General features: G+C 36.0%; 1 protein-coding gene across 2 annotated transcripts; it reads right to left on the bottom strand.

Moving 5' to 3' along the window:
* Positions 1-9,744: 9,744 nt before the first annotated feature.
* On the bottom strand, positions 9,745-16,890 carry LOC107661328 (laccase (multicopper oxidoreductase) domain containing 1). Of its 2 annotated transcripts, XM_016450847.1 has the most exons (6): positions 16,002-16,890; positions 13,872-14,050; positions 13,245-13,410; positions 10,985-11,210; positions 10,641-10,657; positions 9,745-10,492 (listed from the first exon to the last, which is right to left on the bottom strand). In XM_016450847.1, the coding sequence occupies exons 3-6, from the start codon at positions 13,381-13,383 to the stop codon at positions 10,341-10,343; spliced, it is 534 nt and encodes a 177-aa protein (XP_016306333.1). In that variant the 5' UTR covers positions 13,384-13,410; positions 13,872-14,050; positions 16,002-16,890; the 3' UTR covers positions 9,745-10,340. The 2 variants fall into 2 exon arrangements, with proteins under 2 accessions (XP_016306333.1, XP_016306334.1); XM_016450848.1 differs by lacking the exons at positions 13,872-14,050; positions 16,002-16,890 and having other exon boundaries at positions 13,245-13,452.
* Positions 16,891-20,618: the final 3,728 nt, after the last annotated feature.

Here is a 20,618-nt window from a genome sequence, read left to right on the forward strand (position 1 = left end):
TCAAGATGCAGCAAACTGGATCAGACCGGTTTCTCTGACAGATTCCAAGGAAGTCTTTCAAGGATGTTTTCATTAGAGATTATAACAAACCGTTTCTGATTTATTTACCTTGTCGGGAGAGGCTGTTCACGAGAACTGATTTTTCTCTTCACTTCAGATTGTATTCAATGACATATTACATTATAGTATTTTTTCTTTTTATTTAACGATAAAGAAAAAAAACAACATTAAAAATGCAATATGTAAATATGTACTTGAATAAAGCTCGTTTCGAAGAGCAATAATTTAATTATATATTAATAGTGGGTTGAATTCTTGAAAATAAATTAGTTTGATAAAATAATTTTGCATAATCTTTTTATTATTTTTACATTTTTAAATTATATTTTTTTAGACAAAAAGTAATTTTTCTAAAATATTTCAAAAAGTTGAAATCCAAATCAAAAATCCAAAGTCATGTGATGCAGTCAACATGCAGGACTATAATAATAATAATAATAATTATTAATATTATTATGCAACAGTTGCTATTATTGTGCAATAATTATTATAAATACATAAAACTAAAATACATTTATTTTTATTATTATTATTATTATGCAATAATAATAATTATTATTATTATTACTATTATTATTATGCAATAATTATTATAAATATCGCACTATAACTATCAAAACTATCAGCATTGATATTTCCTTAATTGTGTACTCTCTTCTCAAATGCACACTAACAATACATTTACAAATGATTTCTCAGTGTTGTATTTTTGGACTGTGCTGAAGAATTGAAAGCATTGAACAGCTATTTTCTAAAGCAGCTGATAATTAGAATGCTAATCAGACGAACAGGCAGAAGGATTGAGACGTCCAAAATAACCAAGCCAAAGAGAGAAAGGAAGTTTCTCACAGTCATTACTGTCACACCGCAGATTTAAATAGAGCTGCTTTACACATGAAGTACATCTGAGGTATAAATAACCTCAAATGTACTTCACCCGTGAACATCGAACATCTTATTTTAACCAGTCACTCACAATATTACATAGCATGACTGAATCAACCTGAATACATTTGAACACACCAACAAAGGTAATAGGGTCATTTATGCTAATGCTATTCAATATAACAAAAGTGTTTCCCACACTTTTTCACCTCGTATCTTGATAAATGTGAAATGTGCTTGTATGAACTCATATTGCACTGGATATCATTGTGCATTATGACACTGGCTGAATTTAACGAAGCCTGCAGTCCATTAGCGATGCCATTAAAATGATTGGGGCTCATTAAAGCTGTCTCACAGACACTGAAGGACTTTTTCCCCTCTGGAAGGGGAACTCAATCACATTAAGGCTTTAGGATGTATTTATCACTCGAGTCGACTAAAAAACCTGAAGGATGTGGAACAGTGGGTCAGCTGGCAGCAGGGCACTGCGGCTGATCTCTTGGCACTGAGAAACAGAAATGTGAGGCTCTTATTAAATGTCTCTACCTCTCCTGTGTTTGAGGGTGGCCAGACGAAACCCGCTGAGCCGTCTCTGCCGCCCAAGACGAGGGGACACTCAGCATTACTCTGGGATCACGGCCAGAAGGAGAAAAAAGATCCGAAGGAAGCTTTTATTTACCACAAGATGAAGTTAGGCAGCCACAGGAGGAAACTGTAACAAGAAGACACAGGCTGTTTAAATCAAAAGATCAAAGGGCTGTGCTAGTTTTAATTGCAGCATGATAACAGAGACGAGATGCTTTAAACTGTCCAGAGCTCTTGATAATCGGGGCAGACCGAATGGAGAGATTAGAGAAGAGAGGGCATCATGTTTCAAAAACAGAGAGAGGGTGAAGGTCAATGGAGGGTCAATAATCCCTCTTAACATGATGAAAGCAATCGTGCTTCTCAGTGGTGTAGAGACGCAGATGAGCTGCTTTAGGCCAGAAACATACTTCACGCAACTCTGCCAAAACCACAACAGCAAAACGGCATATGATATAAAGATTTATCTTGATATGTAAAGCATTGTATGTAAAGCATAAATCTCAGTAAATTATGTTAGATGCTTTAATTTCAAATATTTGTCAGTGAAGTAAGAAAAATATCTCACTTAATATCTCATGCAAGTTTTCAAAAGTAAATGCACCTTGTTTATATTACTGGAAAGCAATACAAAAATACTGAATACATTTTTTATTTTTTTTAGCAGTGAACACAAACCTGGATGTGACACTGTAATGTATGGAAGTGAACCTGGGAACAGGACCATTTATTAGTTTGGGGTCTATAAGGTTTTTAAATGTTTTTAAAACCGTCCTGCTCACCAAGGCTGCATTTATTTGATCACGAATGCACAAATACCAAAAAAAATTGTGATCATTTTGTGAAATATTATTACAATTTAAAATAACTGTTTCCTATTTGAATATTTTTTAAAATGTAATTTATTCCTCTGATGCAAAGCTGAATTTTCAGCATCATTACTCCAGTCCTCAGTATCCCATGATCCTTCAGAAATCATTCTAATATGATGATTTTTTTGCTCAAGATGTATGCTGCCAGGAATGTGTCTGTCTCTCTGTAAACTCTCCCATCTGCAGGTGAGAGAAAGCTGCAGCGTCGGCGTTAACGTGTGCGATCCATACTGCACTTTAGCCAACACTGTTCTGCACTGCAGACCTGCTCCAGGATCACCCTTGAGCTTGGATCCTCCTCTGACTCAGGTAACAGACAGAGGAAGAGTGAGGAAAATGTTGCCACAGAATCCAATAAGTGGCATTTGCAGTGCTAAAAAGGTATCATGTATGCTTTTAAAACTTAAGGGATCATTCACACAGAACGAGTTTTTCCATTCCAATGTGCTACTTTTTCATTGTTTTTCTATGTAAACACACTTTAGATGTGCATTTATGCGTTCACGTCTCTTTTGTAGCATCTCGCACATCAGCGCCGTGTCAAGTTAAAGGGGTCATATGATGTGATTTAAAGTTTTCCTTTAACTTTTACACGCAGCGCCACTCATCAATGTGAGTCTCCACTCTCCAAAACAGTGGACCAATCAGAAGACCCCGGAGGCGGGGCAAGCGTTGCAAGCTTTTGTTTACAGCTGAAAGTCGGCATGGCAACTGTTTTATTTGACGGCAACAAGGCGGAGAAAGCATTCTGTGCTGCGCTTTAAAAAAAAAAAAACATTCCTGAGAGCTGCGTCTGGCATTTTTAGACACAAAGACGTATTCTGTGTGAACGGCCCCTAACTGATGCTTTGTCTGAAGACAGACCCATATTCCAGGATGACAAATGATTAAAAAAAGTTACAAAATGTTCATCCATCGAAAATGAAGACCAGCTGCCTCATGAAGGCAGACCATTTCACTACTCGACTCGAAATGCGAGAATGAGCCAAACGTCTTCCGCTGCAGATGTTAGATTCAGGGTTTGAGTTCACGGATCAGTAAACGTGAATGTTTGTCCCTAGGGTTTTTTCTGCAAGAGTGAGGAGGACTTTGACAGCTGGTGTGATCTGGTTCAGCAGGTTAGAAAACAATAATGTACAGTATATGGAAAATAATGTGTTTTTTTAAACTTAAACCGCATAAACACATTTCATTACACCAAATACACAAAATAATGTTCTTTTTAGCAACATCATATGACCCCTTTAAAAGAATTTCAACTTTTACACGCAGCGCCACTCATCAATGTGAGTCTCCACTCTCCAAAACAGTGGACCAATCAGAAGACCCCGGAGGCGGGGCAAGCGTTGCAAGCTTTTATTTACGGTAGCAAGTTGACATGGCAACTGTTTTATTTGACGCCAACATGGTGAAGGAGGCACTTGTAGTTGTTATGTCTGGATACCCTGTTCTCTCAGCAGTGACCGTTGCGCTTGCGTCTCATGTCTTTTCCAGCATCTCTCACACAAGCGCTGTGTTTTTAAGACGCAACGCCAAGTTAAAAGAATTTCAGCTTTTACACACAGCTCCGCTCATCAATGTTAGTCTCCGAAACAGTGGACCAATCAGAAGACCCCGGAGGCGGGACAAGCGTTGCGAGCTTTGTCGTGGTATGACGTCACGCTCTGTAGTGTCTTTTTAAAAACTTAAATTCAACACATAAATAATCATTTACGTTTCTAGTCTGACGCATTCGCATGCGTATGAATGGAAGTCATTGGATGAAAAGTGCAGTGTGACTGCACCTTTAAGGTCATTGCATGCTGAGTGTTTTAAAAATGATTAAAATTCGTATTCGTAATCCTTTCTTGCATGCAACGGATATGAAAAACGCAGAAAATATAACCCGATCCAAATTGTTTTATGACGGACAAAAGTTTCGGAGGCAGTGTGTAAACGGGATTGACACAACGTGAGGTTGTATTTATTTTTAACATGCAAAAATTTCGGACCTTTAGATGTAAAGACGCGTTCTGTGTGAATGGCTCCTTTAGACTTTTTTGAACCTGTGCTGCAGTGGGTAACAGCAGTGGTGCTCATGTAGGTGAAACTGGTTCAAATGTGGCTTGCAACATCACATTACACCTCGCCAGATTTCATTCCAGTCTATGCCCGTCTCATAAAGAGGCAAAAAAATGAAGAAACATCAAGCAACATTTACAAGAATGTAAATCTTAAATAATGTGTAAATATCTCAAACACCAGAGCAACTGCACAGCAACACTCTGGCAACCACCCAGAAGACCCTTATGACTGCATATCAATGTGCTAATGGACACCATAGCAGCTGAATAGTGACACCCAGGTAACCACTCAAAAAAAGTTTGCATGAGAAAGCACCATTTTCTTCAGAATTCAATGTGAAGGCAGTTCTCCTTTTAGCTCTCTAACTTATGTCTGAGTCATATAGAGTAAAAACATTACAGATTGCATCAGTAAAATGTATTATCATGCCCTAAGATGTAGGAGGGAGACAGTAAACCACATAAAACATAACAGAAGGGCTGTCTGAACTGTACTGGATGGAACCGGATTTTGTCCACTGCTGGATTTTTATTTATTTTTTTGCTAGCTATTCCTTTCAATGTAGGATGTTTCCCAAGGTAATGTTTGCAGACTTGATTCAGCAAAAAAAATAAAAAATAAAAATCAGAAAAGGACAGTCACAGACCATCCACGCCCAAAACTACATGTATTTCAATCAAGCCGTTGTTTTCATATCCACAGAGTAATCATGACAAAGCAAACATCAAAGATGAGAAGGGAGCGGATGGAGAGGGTGGGGGTGCATGGCTCATGATGCATGAAAGAACTTGCGCCTCAAGCACCAGATAATATTTAGATATTAGCATTTCTTTAATAAGACAATATTTCAGTAGCTTCGAATCTTTGTGGATTAAGAGACATTGTAGGCATCTGTACTGTTTATGGTTCTTTTAAAGCTAAACATGTTCTTTTTTCTTATCTGTGTACATAGACAGGATATGTATTTATGTAGTGGATCCTGTTTCAGCAGACAGCTGATATAAACACTAATGTTTATACATGGAATGTAAAGAAGTGGATGATGGGGGTGGAAAAGGTCAGCGGCACAGTTACATAAGCAGACTCAGCTCCAAATCCAACATTGGTCCACTATACTCTGGGGTGCATACATAAATCTAATTTTATATATATATATATATATATAATTTTCAATAGTGGTCTCGAATCTTTTGAACTCTGCTGTATCTAAGACTAATTTATCTATTAATTTAAAGAAGACTTAGAAGAGTACTTAGAAAGGCCAGGAAGCTTGTTTCCAGTAAATCACTATTGTAAATAACTGCTGCATGACAGGGCTACGTGCAGACACGGATGCTGGTTCCTGAGGACTTGCTATTTTTTCCATAACAAAAGGTTAGCATATCTGTATTTTGGAAGCTCTTTAAGCCTTGTTCCCTCATCGAGGCAAATCAAACAGGCCACATATATATAAAACCACAAAACTGAATATTTTAAAATAAGTTTAAATAATACAGGCTGACTGACAGCTTTAACAAAAGCATATGCCATCAATCAATAACCTCATAGCTCACAGTATGTCTGTCTTATAAGTTTATAAGAAAAGTAATGGGATTTTTACTTCCAGAACCTAACTGTTGCTCTCTTTAGCTGTGGTGTGAACTTCCCTATTCTCATAGAATTAGAATGATTATTAAGACTTTATAATTATAGTTATTGTTATAGTTATCATCCTTGATCTGAGCACACTGTAAGCACACGCATTAGCTGCTCAAATGCCTCCTTACATCTACACCTTTATGGTCAGATCAAGTGATTTCCAGTAAGACTGAATGTGTGATGCGTTTGCTCATTGTGAATGTAGATTAAGTTGGAATGCAGGTTAATAAAACAAACTGCAGCACAGGAGTTAATGCATTCAAAGCCCAGGCCAAGGCTTGTGCACCTGGTTCCCAGATGAGTTCTTTAATATCACTGCACTTGCCAACCATCAACCACATGTCTATATCCCGTAACCCTAATGTAATTTAACTTGCACTTATTTGTTTACAAGTCTGCACACGCAGTTTCTTTGGAAGTGTTTCCTTGAGCACAAAGGATATTTGTGTCAGTTACTTCAGTAAGTTACAGGAGAATTGAGGCGTGATCAGAAGTCATAAATCATGAAAACTGTGCCGGTCATGCTGTACTACAGAAACGTGAATGGTGGATCCGCAATTATCATGGTCTAAAGTGCAATAAACCACAATATCAGTGCCAGAAGTGTTCCTGTGAATGCATGTGTAATGCATTAATTGTATATATATTTTTTTTTTGCATGGCACACATAAAAGCAGTTTATTAATCTGAGGTTTGACCTCACAGGAAAGGCTTTGTAAGGCATTTAAATCTATATTTAAATACGGGACCCAGTTATTAAAAGATGCTGCAAATTCATAGTTCACATAAATACTTGACCTGCTCTGTTCACATTATGAAGAGTGCTATAGTATCTGGTGTGTTGCAACCCAAAAATGAGTAAACGATTTGTTTTGATATGGTCATGAACAGCAGGGACTAATAAAGACAAATGCAAATAATAACAGTAACCATAATTTGCATAGCTGAAGTAACATAAATAATAGAGTTATCAACCTTTAAAAGGAGAAACTAAACCCATATCCATTGTTACTCATGTCGATGGATGTGCATGCACACAATCAAACTATGCAATATTGACATAAATTCATCTGTCACTTAGTAAAACGGCTAACATTTATACAACATTTGCCCCAGTGTTTGTTTCTTGGCCGAGAAATCATGCTGTTCTTTATGAACTTAAAATGACACTATGTCACTTATGGACCTGTAGCGGTTAAAAATAAAAGTGTGGAAATACATTGCTTTGGTTGTGCTTCAGCTCTGCTCCTTTGCACTAATAAATGTGGTTCTGGTGTACACATGGAGAGGACATCATATCAGAAAGGATGGACCAATAAATACCGGTTTCTTTGTTTTTAACACCAGTGATTCACGGAGGTTTGCTGCTTTGAATGATCTATGGTCATTTTTTCTCGTTAGTTGTGACAACAAACGTTCAGCTTCATGCTACCCACAGCCGGAGCTACTTTCTCTGTGTACAGATATGATGAAATGCACGGGCGAATGGTAATTAATTTCCTGCGAAACACGCCCCGATAGCTCTGAAATATAAATGTTTATTAAAGTATATTTGGGTCAAGTAAGGTCATGGGTTAAAAGATGGATTTTTGCACTCTTTCATTAATAACATTTTGTTATTTTTATCAAAAAAGGTACATCATGTAAATTTCCCTATTTAGCCTTTCTTATAAACATCTTCCATATTGGTGGGCCTACACAGTTCATGTTTACTTTATGATTTTTGGTACAGTTTCACATTATAAGCAATTTGAACTTAGGATACTAAAACAAAACCGGTAGAACTACTGGCCTATAGGCAGTGTTGGGAAAGTTACGTGTAACTAAATTACGTAATTTAATTACAAAATAAATGTAATTGTAATCAGTTGAAGTTACTGAGGAAAAAAATGAAGAGTTCAGATGCAAAAGCCTTCTAAAATGAGCATTTTTTAAAGGCGCCTTTGTGTAGGTTCAGTAATTTCACTGCAATAGCAATAAATACATTCTTTTCATTGCCATTACAGTGAAATAACTGAACATAAACATAGGAGCCTGAGAAAAATGCTAATTTAATTGTACATTTCAGACGGCACTTACAGTTATGAAAATGTTAACGATTACAAAGGGGGTGTAATCTGCTCTAAAATATGAGACACCAATGTTTCAGGAGTTTAGGACACATAATAGGACACATGATTATTTGATACCTGCTTTATTTCCTATTTGGGTTTATGCATATGCTTTATTTTATAGGATTAACTGTTTTTCCAAGCCATTGTTAGATTCCTGTCATAACTATAAAGATTTGATTTTCAAAAACAGTATCATAGCTCCTACACTATTTATTGTTATGGTTTTAAATCTGTATTTGACCTCAGAATGATCTCAAAGTAAGTCTGATTTTGTGGTGGCTGTGCTTTAAAATTCAGTTATTATAATCTTAATTGAGGTGATGAAGGATTTCGAAAGTGACAGTAATCCGTGTTCAGTGCTACTGTAAGGTTAACCCTGCCTGCTTTAAATGTATGAATGTGATTAACAGCTGAAAACATTAGAAATTTAGAAAAGTAATACAAAAATAATCAAATGTAATCAGTTACATTAAGTAGGGCCTAATTGAAATAGTTAAACTACTTATTACATTTTAGATAATCTGTAACCTATTACATTTCCAAAGTAACCTTCCCAACACTGCCTAGTAGTATGCTAGTAGTTGAAGACTATGTCTGATGCTTTAGTAGGTCAGCAGATTGAGGTTTTGACTGTGGTATGGTTCACCCGTCATTTTGTCAACACTGAAAACACTCACACTCACTTGCCTCGAAAGAACACGCTGCTGCTTGAGTTGACAGTATACGTCTTTCTTCAAAACATCACGTAACTCTTGGGCGTCTGTATTACCTTCCTTTAATGACTTGATAGGCTAATGTTGTGGTCATTTCAACAGCACGCGATAAGGAATAGCTGAGATGTTTTTGTGACATTACAAACGTGCTGCTGCTGAAGACTAAAGACTGCCTGTGATGTTGCTGAAGGGCGCTTGAACACCAGCCAACAATCAGCGTCTCTCACTAAATAAACAAGCTCGCGCCCTCTAGTGTCGCCCTCTTTAAACAGGCGAAGACAGATGTGAAGAATGTAGAGATATTAAATACATATTTACTCATATTAAATAGCGTTAAACAAGCAAATGTACACATATTTTACAAATAGTTTTATTATATGTATTAGGCTACAATACAAAAATATATGATCCCACTAAGAAGCTTGACATCTTAGGCCTGACATGACATAAAACAAGCAGCTGTTTTCTCTGTGATATGATTTATGATTTGGTTAGTGCAGTTATAGCAAACATGCACATATTATAATCAGTACTAACTGTTTACAGTTAGTAGATTATATAATATGTGAACGGTCACGCTAACACGATTAGCTAACGATTAGCTCCCCCTAGTGTACATTCACAGTCTGTTTGAATTAACCCCTTTAAAAAGAGATAATTAAAAATAGATTGTGTCATTAAAAACATCTAACTAAAAAAACAAACAAACAAACACACAAATCACCCTCATACCGACGGATATCAACAGACCGTTCCTGAATTATGCATTTTTAGCAAGGTTTCTTTATTTCTTCCAGTGTGTTGTTGACATTGTTGAAAAAGGCCTATGCTTTTGCCCCCCATCTTTTTTATTGTCTGGACCACACACACATCACAGATTTTGTCACAAACATTAAATTATCTATTATAATTCATAGTTTGAACATTTTAGCCATTTAGCAATTCAAATAAAACCTGGGAATTTTCCTGCGATGTAGGACTATCCTTTTGTTTCAAAATGAACAAGTTGGATATAAATACTATTTAAATATAAATGTATATTACATAGTCTATACAACTGTCACAATTCATTCACCTGAAGAGTGACAAAATCTTGAAAATGCTGCTGATCAAGACACCGACCAGCAGTAAGCGTTTAGGTCAATTTAAAAGTTAGCAAATAAGGAAGTTCTACCCCCTACTATTAATTACAAGTGCTTTTTTTTTTGTATGTATGTATGTGAAGCTAATTCTTCAGTCCTGTGGAGTGACATTTGTGAGCTAACCAAATGAAAATGTTTATTTCAGTGTCCAATGTGAGATCATTCCATACTAATTAATTTATCATATATTTATGTACTGTCATTTAGATTCTTCCCCATAAATGAATACACTGCACATTCGGTCAGAGCTTGGTGAATGCAGGATTATTTGATCCACACAAAGCCAATTTGTGTCCCAAAGTTGAGTCCATCTCTCACATGGGAGAAGAATAGTTCAGGATGGCAGGAGGTGCAGAGTGTGGAGTCAGACTTGTGTGGGATCCTGAGGTCCTCGATGTGTTCGGGTTTGATCCCACCTCTCTCCAGAAAGCGCTATATAAATAAAGGTGACTTGACTTGACTTGACATGGGAGAAGAATAGTTCAGGATGGCAGGAGGTGCAGAGTGTAGACTCCGATTGGTGTGGGATCCTGATGTCCTCGATGTGTTCGGGTTTAATTCCACCTCTCGCCAGCAGGATTCTAAAAGTCAAAGCACGATTGGTTGGTTAATCAAAAATATATAAAAATAAGAAATTCAAAGTACATTTAAAATAACATCCTCAAAAGCGCTTCACATAGTAAAAACCTTAACAATACAAATACATAAAACATACATAACCTATTCATTAAATGTATTACCCTTCACATCAATCACCTTAATTTCAGTGGTGTTCATTACTGAGAGTCACTTCAGGGAGTGACTTGACCTCTGTGAGTGACACAGAGCACAGAGGGATCAATGAAACAGGTCTCCGGTGAATAGTTGAAGGCAAACCAGGCTTCCGCTGGTTGACCTTTGATGTTTACCTGGTTGCGAGTCTGATGTCGACATAAGGTCTAGATGAGTCCATATGTCTAACACAGTCTGGATGTATGGCATGAAACTCTCGGGCCGAATCTTGCTCCAGAGTAAAGCAGCATGGCCCAACAGAAGGCCCGATCCCACACACAATGTCTGCAGGCCTGCTGCCAAACTCTGACACCATGGCATTCACCGTTGCCATTGCAATTCCCATGAGGGTCCCCTTCCAGCCTGTGACACACACACAAGAAACACCAAATAAACAACTATTACATTTATGCTATTTATGCTATACCTGGAAGATAATTTCTGGAACATTATTATAAGATGATATTACATATAAAGAACACAGAAAATGATCATACTGTATGTATATAGCTCTAAAATGGCATAAACAAGGTTTATGTAAGCACAGCACAGCAATGACAGCACCACTGAGAATAACTCAATTACATTTACCCTTCTGGGAATACTCCAATTTCAGCTGCATTTCAGATAAAACAAATTGCTTTCTATGTCTGTGCATCATGAGTGTGTATTTTCTCTTTAGCTGCGTTTCGATTGACAGGGTCCCTACGCAGTGTTTACTAGCCTACTCCCTGAGCACAGGGTATCTGCTGAAATTCACTTCACTTGGCAAAATGCATCCAGTTGGAACACCCTAGTCATCACACGCAGACAAAACTTGACATAATATCTAAATATAACAACATAATATAGTAATAAATATATTATGTTGTTATATTTAGATATTATGTCAAGTTTTGCAAGTTTTGTCTGTGTATGATGACTAGGGTGTTCCATCAATAGGGTGTTATTAGAGCTGGGTAGATTACTTACAAATTGTAGTCCGTTAGTATCATAATCCATTACATTACACGTTTTAGGTAACATTATCAGACTACTTTTTGATTACTTTAACGTAACATTGATTTAAATAGGATAATACGGTTCCATGTTGATATTAAAATGCAAAGAAAATATATTCCATTCTTTGTTATAAACAACATAAAGTGAATTAAGCATTACATCGTGTCAAGTTTTCCCAAACTGAGGTTCGTGAAGGAACTGCAGGGGGTTTGTGAGTTTAATGAAAAGCTAATAATTAAGTCATAAAATTGTAAAACTAAAATAAATCATTTTAAAATAACATCAATCAAAATAAAAACACTTACTAAAAAATGAAATATTTTGTTTACCTGCATGTCATGTAGGCCTTTTAGAACGGCAAATTTAAAAGATGAAAAAAAAAAAAAAATAGCGAGAATCAATAAATTATGAATAATCTCTTGCTATTGTGTGAATACATGTAATCAAGTAATCAATAAAAACGTAACTGTAGTCTGATTATGAGTATTTTAAAATGTAATTTAATCTAATTACAAGTACTTAATTTTTGGAATCTGATTATGTAATCCAAATGACATGTAATCAGTTACTACCCAGCTCTGTCTATATATTAATATTAATGTATCATTATATAAATATTAAGTTATTATTAATTCAATCAATATAAACTGTCATATTTGAAAGCACTAAACGGAGTAATAAATGCTGATGCAAGTGTTTAAAATATTTAGAACACTCTATAACATCATCACACAGACAAAACTTGCCATAATATAATATGTGGTATACAATGTATATTAATTAAATTGATAATAACTTTTATTATTAATAAATTGTAATACATTTTATTTTATTTAGCTATGATCATGATATTTGTCGCATCTCTCACACTTTATATCCATGAACAGCTGCATACTAAATACACCTAGGACTAATTAGGCTTAATAAAACACTGGCGCCTCAACTTATCTTATCACCGTGTTTACTCCTTTAGTACTGGAGTGATGCGCAATGATAAGCGGGTTAATTTCCTTCTCCACTTCCTATTAAGTGATGCATTGATGTTCCCTTTTTCCCTATGCCATTTGCAGTGCTCTTCAAACTGAACATGTCAGCTCCCTTCGGACTGGAATCTCATTTAAGTCCACTTCGCTGAGAATTCACGGTCAAATGGAGTGCACCTTTTGATTTCCCTTTCCTGTTTCAGGTTATATGAATACATACTTCCAATAGATCTAACTTGAAGCTTTAAGTGAATCAGTATAACGTTGCAGATCTAACCCTAATCTATCAATTACGTTATTATTTGGGTGAGCGAAACTTGTCCATTAAATGTTTAAACCGGTCAAATTTTGTTTAAATAAAATAATCTATTTGTAGGAGCATTAAGATTTATGGCATTGTGATGTGACTCACCTGCATGTGCCACTCCAATAACCTTTGCTATGGGGTCAGTGAAGAGCAGCGGCATGCAATCGGGCCCTGGTGCTGCTATGACAACTCCCACCTGATTGGTCACCATTCCGTCGTAACTGTCGGGGGCGGGTTTGCCCATCACCCACACATCACTGGCATGACTGCACTGACGTCAATCACAAAGACACATGCAATCAATATGTAGACAGATCAGTCAATGCCTGATGTATCAAAAATGATACAAAACATTAAACACACACAAAAACTCTTTTTTATGTTTAATAAACTTTTATAAATAAAAAAAAATATTTTTCTTACTATTATTTCTTATGTCAGTCTTTACAGGGTTAATAATAATAATAATAATAATAATATTTAAATTTTTAAAAATTAATATGTACACACTATTTATATTTGTGCACGAAACTAATTTCAAGAATGTATGCATGAGAATTTTAAACTTTATAAAAAAGCATTAGGTAGAAAATGATTAATGTTAAGGATCAGTCAGTGAGGCAGTATTAAAAATAAATGGAAATAATGCAAATGCAGTAGCATGTGTTTAGAGTTATGATATGCTGCTTGCTTATAGATTGACTTCCTCATATTTTCTTTGTGATAAAGTACCTTTATGAGGTTGAACTGTTGAGGGTGAAATCCAGCCTGCACGCCGAGCCTCCGGAGGTTCTCGGCCACCACAGCTCTGGAGTCTTTACGCCGCGGGTTACAGAACAGGTTGAGTGAGCTCAAAGTTCTGATGTAGGATATACCTCCAGTACGAGTGGAGAAGCCATGACCGAAGCAGTCTTTGAATGAGAAAGAAATAGAGACATAGATTGACTGTCCGGAAGGCATTAAAAGGATGAAATAACATTATATATTTATTATATTTGAGCTTCTTCTTTGTCTAGATTCCAGCTCTGCTCACTCTGGACATTCACACTGCCTACATCAGGTGCCTCCTGGGTCCCTTTAAACAGAATTGAAGGAGTTCCCATCTATGTTACATACTCACTGGCTCTATTTCCTTTACTATCTGTTCCAAATTATCCATTAACCCTATAAAGCCTACTGGCTTGTATTTCTAAGGCATCGAAATTATCTAAATGATCAAAACTTTGCTGAAAAACCTGGGGCAAGTTCATGCTCAAACCGGTGTGCACCGTTTTGCTACGGTTTCCGGTTTGAACGACATGTTTCCTGGAAACGGTGTGCAACGGGGTTTGAGATGCGTTTTCTCTTGTTTGGTGGGTGTGTCAAACATGTCAGCCCAATCAGCAGCAACATGTATATAAACCACGTGGTATTAAAGAGACAGCTCGCACAATGTAATTAACATCCAAATAAATTCACAAGAGCAAGTATATTGTTTGCACATTTTTATTTACATTAAGTGGATTATCCTTCACCTGAAATGTTTGTCTTTTCATCCTGAAATGCGAGGCAAATGTTGGATCACAATAATTAGGAACCACAGTTTCCACAAATCCCTTCATTTGATTGGGATGTTCTCTTTTATTCTGGACGGCAAGGGCAGTGACTGTAACATCGAGCGTATTTTGCAGTATTAAACACGTATTTATACCGATTTCATCAGGCTCCGAAAATTCTTCATAAAGAACACAAAGAATGGCCTTCTCAGCTGCCATAGTTGCAACTCTTGTGTCATCAGAACAGTGTGTTCAACGCATCACCGTTTCCATTTAAAAAACGTTTTGCACCGTTTTTGTTGGGGCTGAACGCAGCCCTGTTGTACACAATCTTCTACATGCCTATTGTCACCTGATTGATAGTTCATACTTTGTAGGAAGTACAAAAATGTGCATTCTTAATGGCCACATCTGTAAAAGGCCTTATATTTCTAAAAAAAAAGAGTCAATTTTCAGGTTGTGGTACAGTGTCTTTTTGCTGTGAAAACTTTAATGATTTTAGTAGAGGTAAAAATAACATTTATATTGTTATAAATATTGCAAGACGAACATATATACCAGACTGAAGCAACTCAGGTTTAGTTGATTATCCATACATCATTTTAAAGAAATAATCATGTTAAAAATGTGAGTATCAAATGTGATGCATCCTACGGTGGCCGAGAGAGTAACTTAAGAAAACACATGCAAATTGAAAAAACACCAGCAAAGTAAGAAAACATCTTCATCACAAAACAAAAAAGCCACTGCACAAAACAAATCCCAGCCGGGTCCGTCACTTTTTTGGGTCTCCTTGAAACATTTCCGTTGTGGTCCGTGCTACTTGTAGCGCGTTTCTTCATTTGCATGTGCTGTGAGGATTTGCAGCGCGTGTGTTGTCAAACTGATGAAGATGTTTTCTTAATTTGCTGGTGTTTTTTCAATTTGCATGTGTTTTCTTAAGTTGCAGTGCGTTGAGCTCTCTCGGCCACCGTATGCATCAGGTTTTTTTGAGGAAAGTTTATTTGTTCATCTGTTAATCATCATTGTATTGCATTGCATTATATGTTTTGATCTAAAAAAATAAATAAAAATAAAAAAACTACAGAGCATTTTATTAAGTAGTCTATAATACTGTGATTAAAATCTTAAGTATTCAGAATTTTATTTCTGTATTCTATTAAGTATTCTATTTATTATTCCAAATGAAATTATGCCAGCACTCAGATTCAAGATTCCTGTATCACTAGTTCTAAAAAAAAATAGATATTATTAACTATACATATTTAAGCATAAAAGTAAAATCTGCGTAGGCCTGTGTGTGATCATGAAAGCGAGCATAACTAACCTGAAATGAAAGAAGATCTGAGAATTGCAATGTCTCCTTTGAGCGCTGGTAGGTGCTGTAGAAACGTGCTGAGCTCACGTTTAGCGTCAGCTGCCTGCGCGCTGCTGTCTGTGCGCTAACCCGGGGGACAGCACTCACAGGACAGATTGTCAAACGTGATACTGTACTCAAAATTATACGCAGAAGTGAAAAGGAGCTCCTGGTAGACCTGAAACAATCCTCTCCCGCGGCTCGAAGTCACGATCTTCACGTTACTAATGTCCTTTTTGTCTATAGCCTTCTTGAATGAGTATAATGCGGCTGAAAGCGAGCTCTTGCACAGGACCTGTGGGGAATTGCTGAAACCGATAAACATCTCCTGAATAGAGCTTCTAGGAAATCTGCCCGTCCCCACGGAGCTCTCTGGATCCGCTATGAAGAAGACCGGCTCTTGTGAGCCATTCCCGGTCAATGCACAGAACTCGCCGATGCGCTTTTTCACACAAATGCCATATTGTGAAGAGCGGACCTGTGTGAGATCCACGAGAGTTACTGCAGCCATCTCGGATCATCTCGCGCAGACGCGTTTGTTTAGCTGGGATAGAGGTTATGTGGACGTGCAAACATACCACACCTGGTTATGAATGTCATAAACGAGGAACTTTTTTTTTTTTATTTACCACGAAAACAAAATTTCCTCTGTCCCAGCACTTCCTGAAAAGAGCGTAGCGCCGCCCTCAGTGGAAACTCCTCATCGGACGAGCGCCTCGCATGTGCTGTGTGTAGCCTACTTTCAGGTGCAGACATGCAACATTTAACCGCATGTGACATTGCTCTGACACAGAATTTCCAGTGGGTTGCTACAGTTTGCTGATATTTTATTTAGGCCACTAGCTGTTTTGCCGACATGTACCAGACTGTCAGATTTCTTAATGAACTTCGCCATTAAAGAGTCTTGTTCTGAGACTGGACTGACACTGCTTTGTTGTCATGAGGGCAATTCCTGCTTTAGCCTACTATACATTTCCATGTCCTCATCAGTGCTTCTAGTAATCTGGGTTATGTAATCAGATTTCAAAAATTAAGTAGGCTACTTGTAATTAGAATAAATTAAGTTTTAAAATATACTTGTAATCAGACTACAGTTACTTTTTTATTGATTAAATAATATTTACACAATAGCAATGAATTAGTCATAATTTATTGATTCTCTCTACTTATTTTCCATCTTTTAAATTTTCCTTTCTAAAATAGCCTACTGCAGGGGTGCCCAATCCTGGTCCTGGAGATCTACCTTCCTGCAGAGTTCAGTTCCAACCCTGATCAAACACACCTGTCTGTAATTATCAAGTGCTCCTTCAGATCCTAATTAGTTGGTTCCGTTATGTTTCAGCACGGTTGGAGCTGAACTTTTCAGGTAGGTAGTATGCCTACTGCATATATACATTCAGAAAGTATTGCAGTTTTGTGGACATTCGCACAAAAACCAGTCACTAGTCAGGGTACACTCTTAAAAACAAAGGTGCTTCAAAAGGTTCTTCACAGCGATGTCATAGAAGAACCATTTTTGGTTCCACAAAGAACCATTCAGCCAAAGGTTCTTTAAAGAACCATCTCTTTCTTACCTTTTTATAATCTGAAGAACCTTCTTTCGCCACAAAGAACCTTTTGTGAAACAGAAATGTTCTTCAGATGTTAAAGGTTCTTTATGGAACCATTTAGAAAAAAAAGGTTCTTCTATGGCATCGTGAAGCACCTTTATTTTTAAGAGTGTAGCTATAACTACACAGAAAACTGAGAGGCCACACAGCATTTAACCACTGGATTTACAAAAATGATTCCAGTTTTGAGAAGTGTTTTCTTAACATTTCAACACTGCATCAACTACTGATGAACATGTTCATTTTTATTTAAATTATCACTCAGTATAGGTTATTTAACCATGTATTACTATTTCTTTGAGAGGCTTTTGTCTTTCAAATACATTAAAATGCACAAATTCACATTATTTCTTATTTACATGTAATGCAGTAAATCAGTAACGGATTACAATGTTCAAGTAATCTACAAAGCTCTGCTCATCATATATGTCCTTTATTGGATAAACATTTAGATTTTTTTTTTAAAATTAGAATATCACAATAATATGTTCAAATTATTTCACTTGTTTGAATGGATGTTGACGTTTTTTCATGTTCTTGAATGCTGAACTAACTTCTGACATGGAAAACAGGCAAATATTCCAGATGGTTCTTCGCCATTTTCTGTTCTTTATTCAAAATGTTTAATGTTGCCAAAAAAAAAAAGAATAAAGTTTTTTTCTGTGCAGTCAGTTTCACTTTCCTCTGTATTAATCTTTTGTAATATCCCTTATATCTAATAAATGCCAGCAGCCAGTTGCAAAAAAAAAAAAAAAAAATTAATAAATAAAAAATGAAGAGCACCCACAATAATGCCCTTAAAATGTACTGTTTTGTACATTTCAACTGGTTTATTGAAACTGGTTGCAGGTCCTAACATCATCTTCCAGGAAGTGACATCACCACATTTTTGGTGAGAAAACAACTGCACAAACATTAGTAAGCATATAAATCAAGATAAATACATTCTGTGATGTTCTGTGCTATTAGTTTTCAGCATTTCATTGTTTGATTAAATTATAGAAATCAGTATGATATAATTTTTTTTTTCCAAAATCTGCAATACCTTAGTCAGAGCTCAGACGGTAAGATGAATGACCCATTAGTATTTCATTACGTGATTATTATTGTTAGAAGTTATTTCGTTATACTGTACTGATTCCAGGAAAAAAGGAAATGACTTGAGCAGTTGCCTTATTATTTCTGTATTTCTCAGAATCATTTCACCATTTGAACAGAATGTCATTTATGCAGAACAATGCTAGTCATTATGGACACAAATGCTTGTTTTAGCAGTGGATACTGAGTACATGCTAAAAAAACTGCTTACACTTGAATCATTTTTTGTGAATTCTGTCCTCCAATTTATTATCTTTAGATTTACATACATAGGCCAATATATAACCTCATGTCTGACATTTATCTACAGCAGGCTTTTATAAGAAATGTCTTATGGCTTTTGTATGACATGGTTCATGCTAATTCATAATATGATTAATAATTATTATCAATGTAAATTTATTTATTTATTTAAATGTCCCACTTTATTTAATGTAACATGTTAAAGCGGGACAGGGCTTAAACCCCGAAACTAATATATGGTGATGATGACTTGAAAGACTACCATAAGTGTTTTATGTTATATTCTCTATAGAGGCTTAAGAAGTTTGCATTAGTGGATTTTCTATGTAGGCTACTTGCTTAGATCACTTACTGTAGATGTTGACGCTTGACAAATGAAAATATTTTTAGAATGACAATTTATGATCGTTATGCATTTTTAAAGCTGATATTTAAAGGCCAGTCAGTCAAGAAACTTATGTCTCACTTTACCTGACGTCCCACATTTGCTGAGCTCATGTTCATCACTCAGTCACCACATCGGTGCTATCCCACAAAATGTTTTTTACAAAGGTTTATTTCTGAGGATTTTGATGTAAATTGCTCCTTCTGTGGTCTCCAAACTGAAGATTTGTCTAATTTATTTTGGTATTGTGAGTATGCTAAGAATCTGTGGGAAAACATTTTGAGTATTTTTTTGTGGTATAATTCCTGAAATTTCATTGAAATATGAAAATGTTATTCTGGGTTATACCCATTTTGAAAGAGAACAGTCAGATGCTTTTTATTTACTCAATCTTATTTTGTTTCTCGCCAAATATTTTGTGCACAAATGTAAATATTGTAAGTGTAAGCCTTTCTTTAACCTTTTTCTGGAAGAGTTAAAACTGTATATGTATTTGATTTCTGACTCTTCCAATAAGAAAGCTGTAAAAACTGAATCTTTTTAAAAGGTACGTTATTTTCTTGCTCCCTGGCATGTAGTATATTAATGCCATTCTGTGTTTCATATATTATAAAAAAAAATTAAAAAAAAATCACTCCGTCACTTCCTCGTAATTGTAAAACGTGTCATAGTGACGAGTTGATTGTCTGATAGGCTAAATGAAGCACTGTGTCCAGCGGCCAACAGAGGGAGTACAATTACCAGATTATTTTGCCTTTACTATCATCAGCAATGGTGCTCAGATTCTGATCTGAAATATATGCAAGAACCTCTCTATTAAAAATCACTCACATTGCATATGGTCTTTTAATTTTGAGCTTTGTGAATTTCATGTACGATTAATGCAAAAAAAAACAAAACAACAAAAAAAAAAACAGCAGAAATATAACATATTTTAGGTTCAAGTCTTCTTTATACAAATTCTTAAAAGTAATAATAATACTCATTTAATTTAATATAAGAATATCGAAATTGTTTTTATGTAAAGTGTAATATGTTTTGCATTACGCACCAAACTGCTAAATAGCCTACATACAAAAAATGTGACTAGGTTTATTGTTGCGTTAATAATTTCATTGCATTCAATATTGCCATTGCACTGTGTTAACATATTAGTCTGACTCACACTTCACATCAGACAGCTGACTCGTGGCTTCAGATTATTTGTCAGTTTTGAGACACAGAAACACGCATCGGGTTCGCACACGCACT

This window comes from Sinocyclocheilus anshuiensis, unplaced genomic scaffold (genome assembly GCF_001515605.1).
Source record: "Sinocyclocheilus anshuiensis isolate Anshui unplaced genomic scaffold, SAMN03320099.WGS_v1.1 scaffold507, whole genome shotgun sequence".
In the NCBI taxonomy this organism is placed as follows: Eukaryota; Metazoa; Chordata; class Actinopteri; order Cypriniformes; family Cyprinidae; genus Sinocyclocheilus; species Sinocyclocheilus anshuiensis.

Coding starts and splice junctions, on each gene's coding strand:
- LOC107661328 (XM_016450847.1), bottom strand. CDS start 13,383: ATGGGCAAACCCGCCCCCGACAGTTACGACGGAATGGTGACCAATCAG. Junction 11,211..13,244: donor TATTGGAGTGGCACATGCAG/GTGAGTCACATC, acceptor TGTGTGTCACAG/GCTGGAAGGGGACCCTCATG.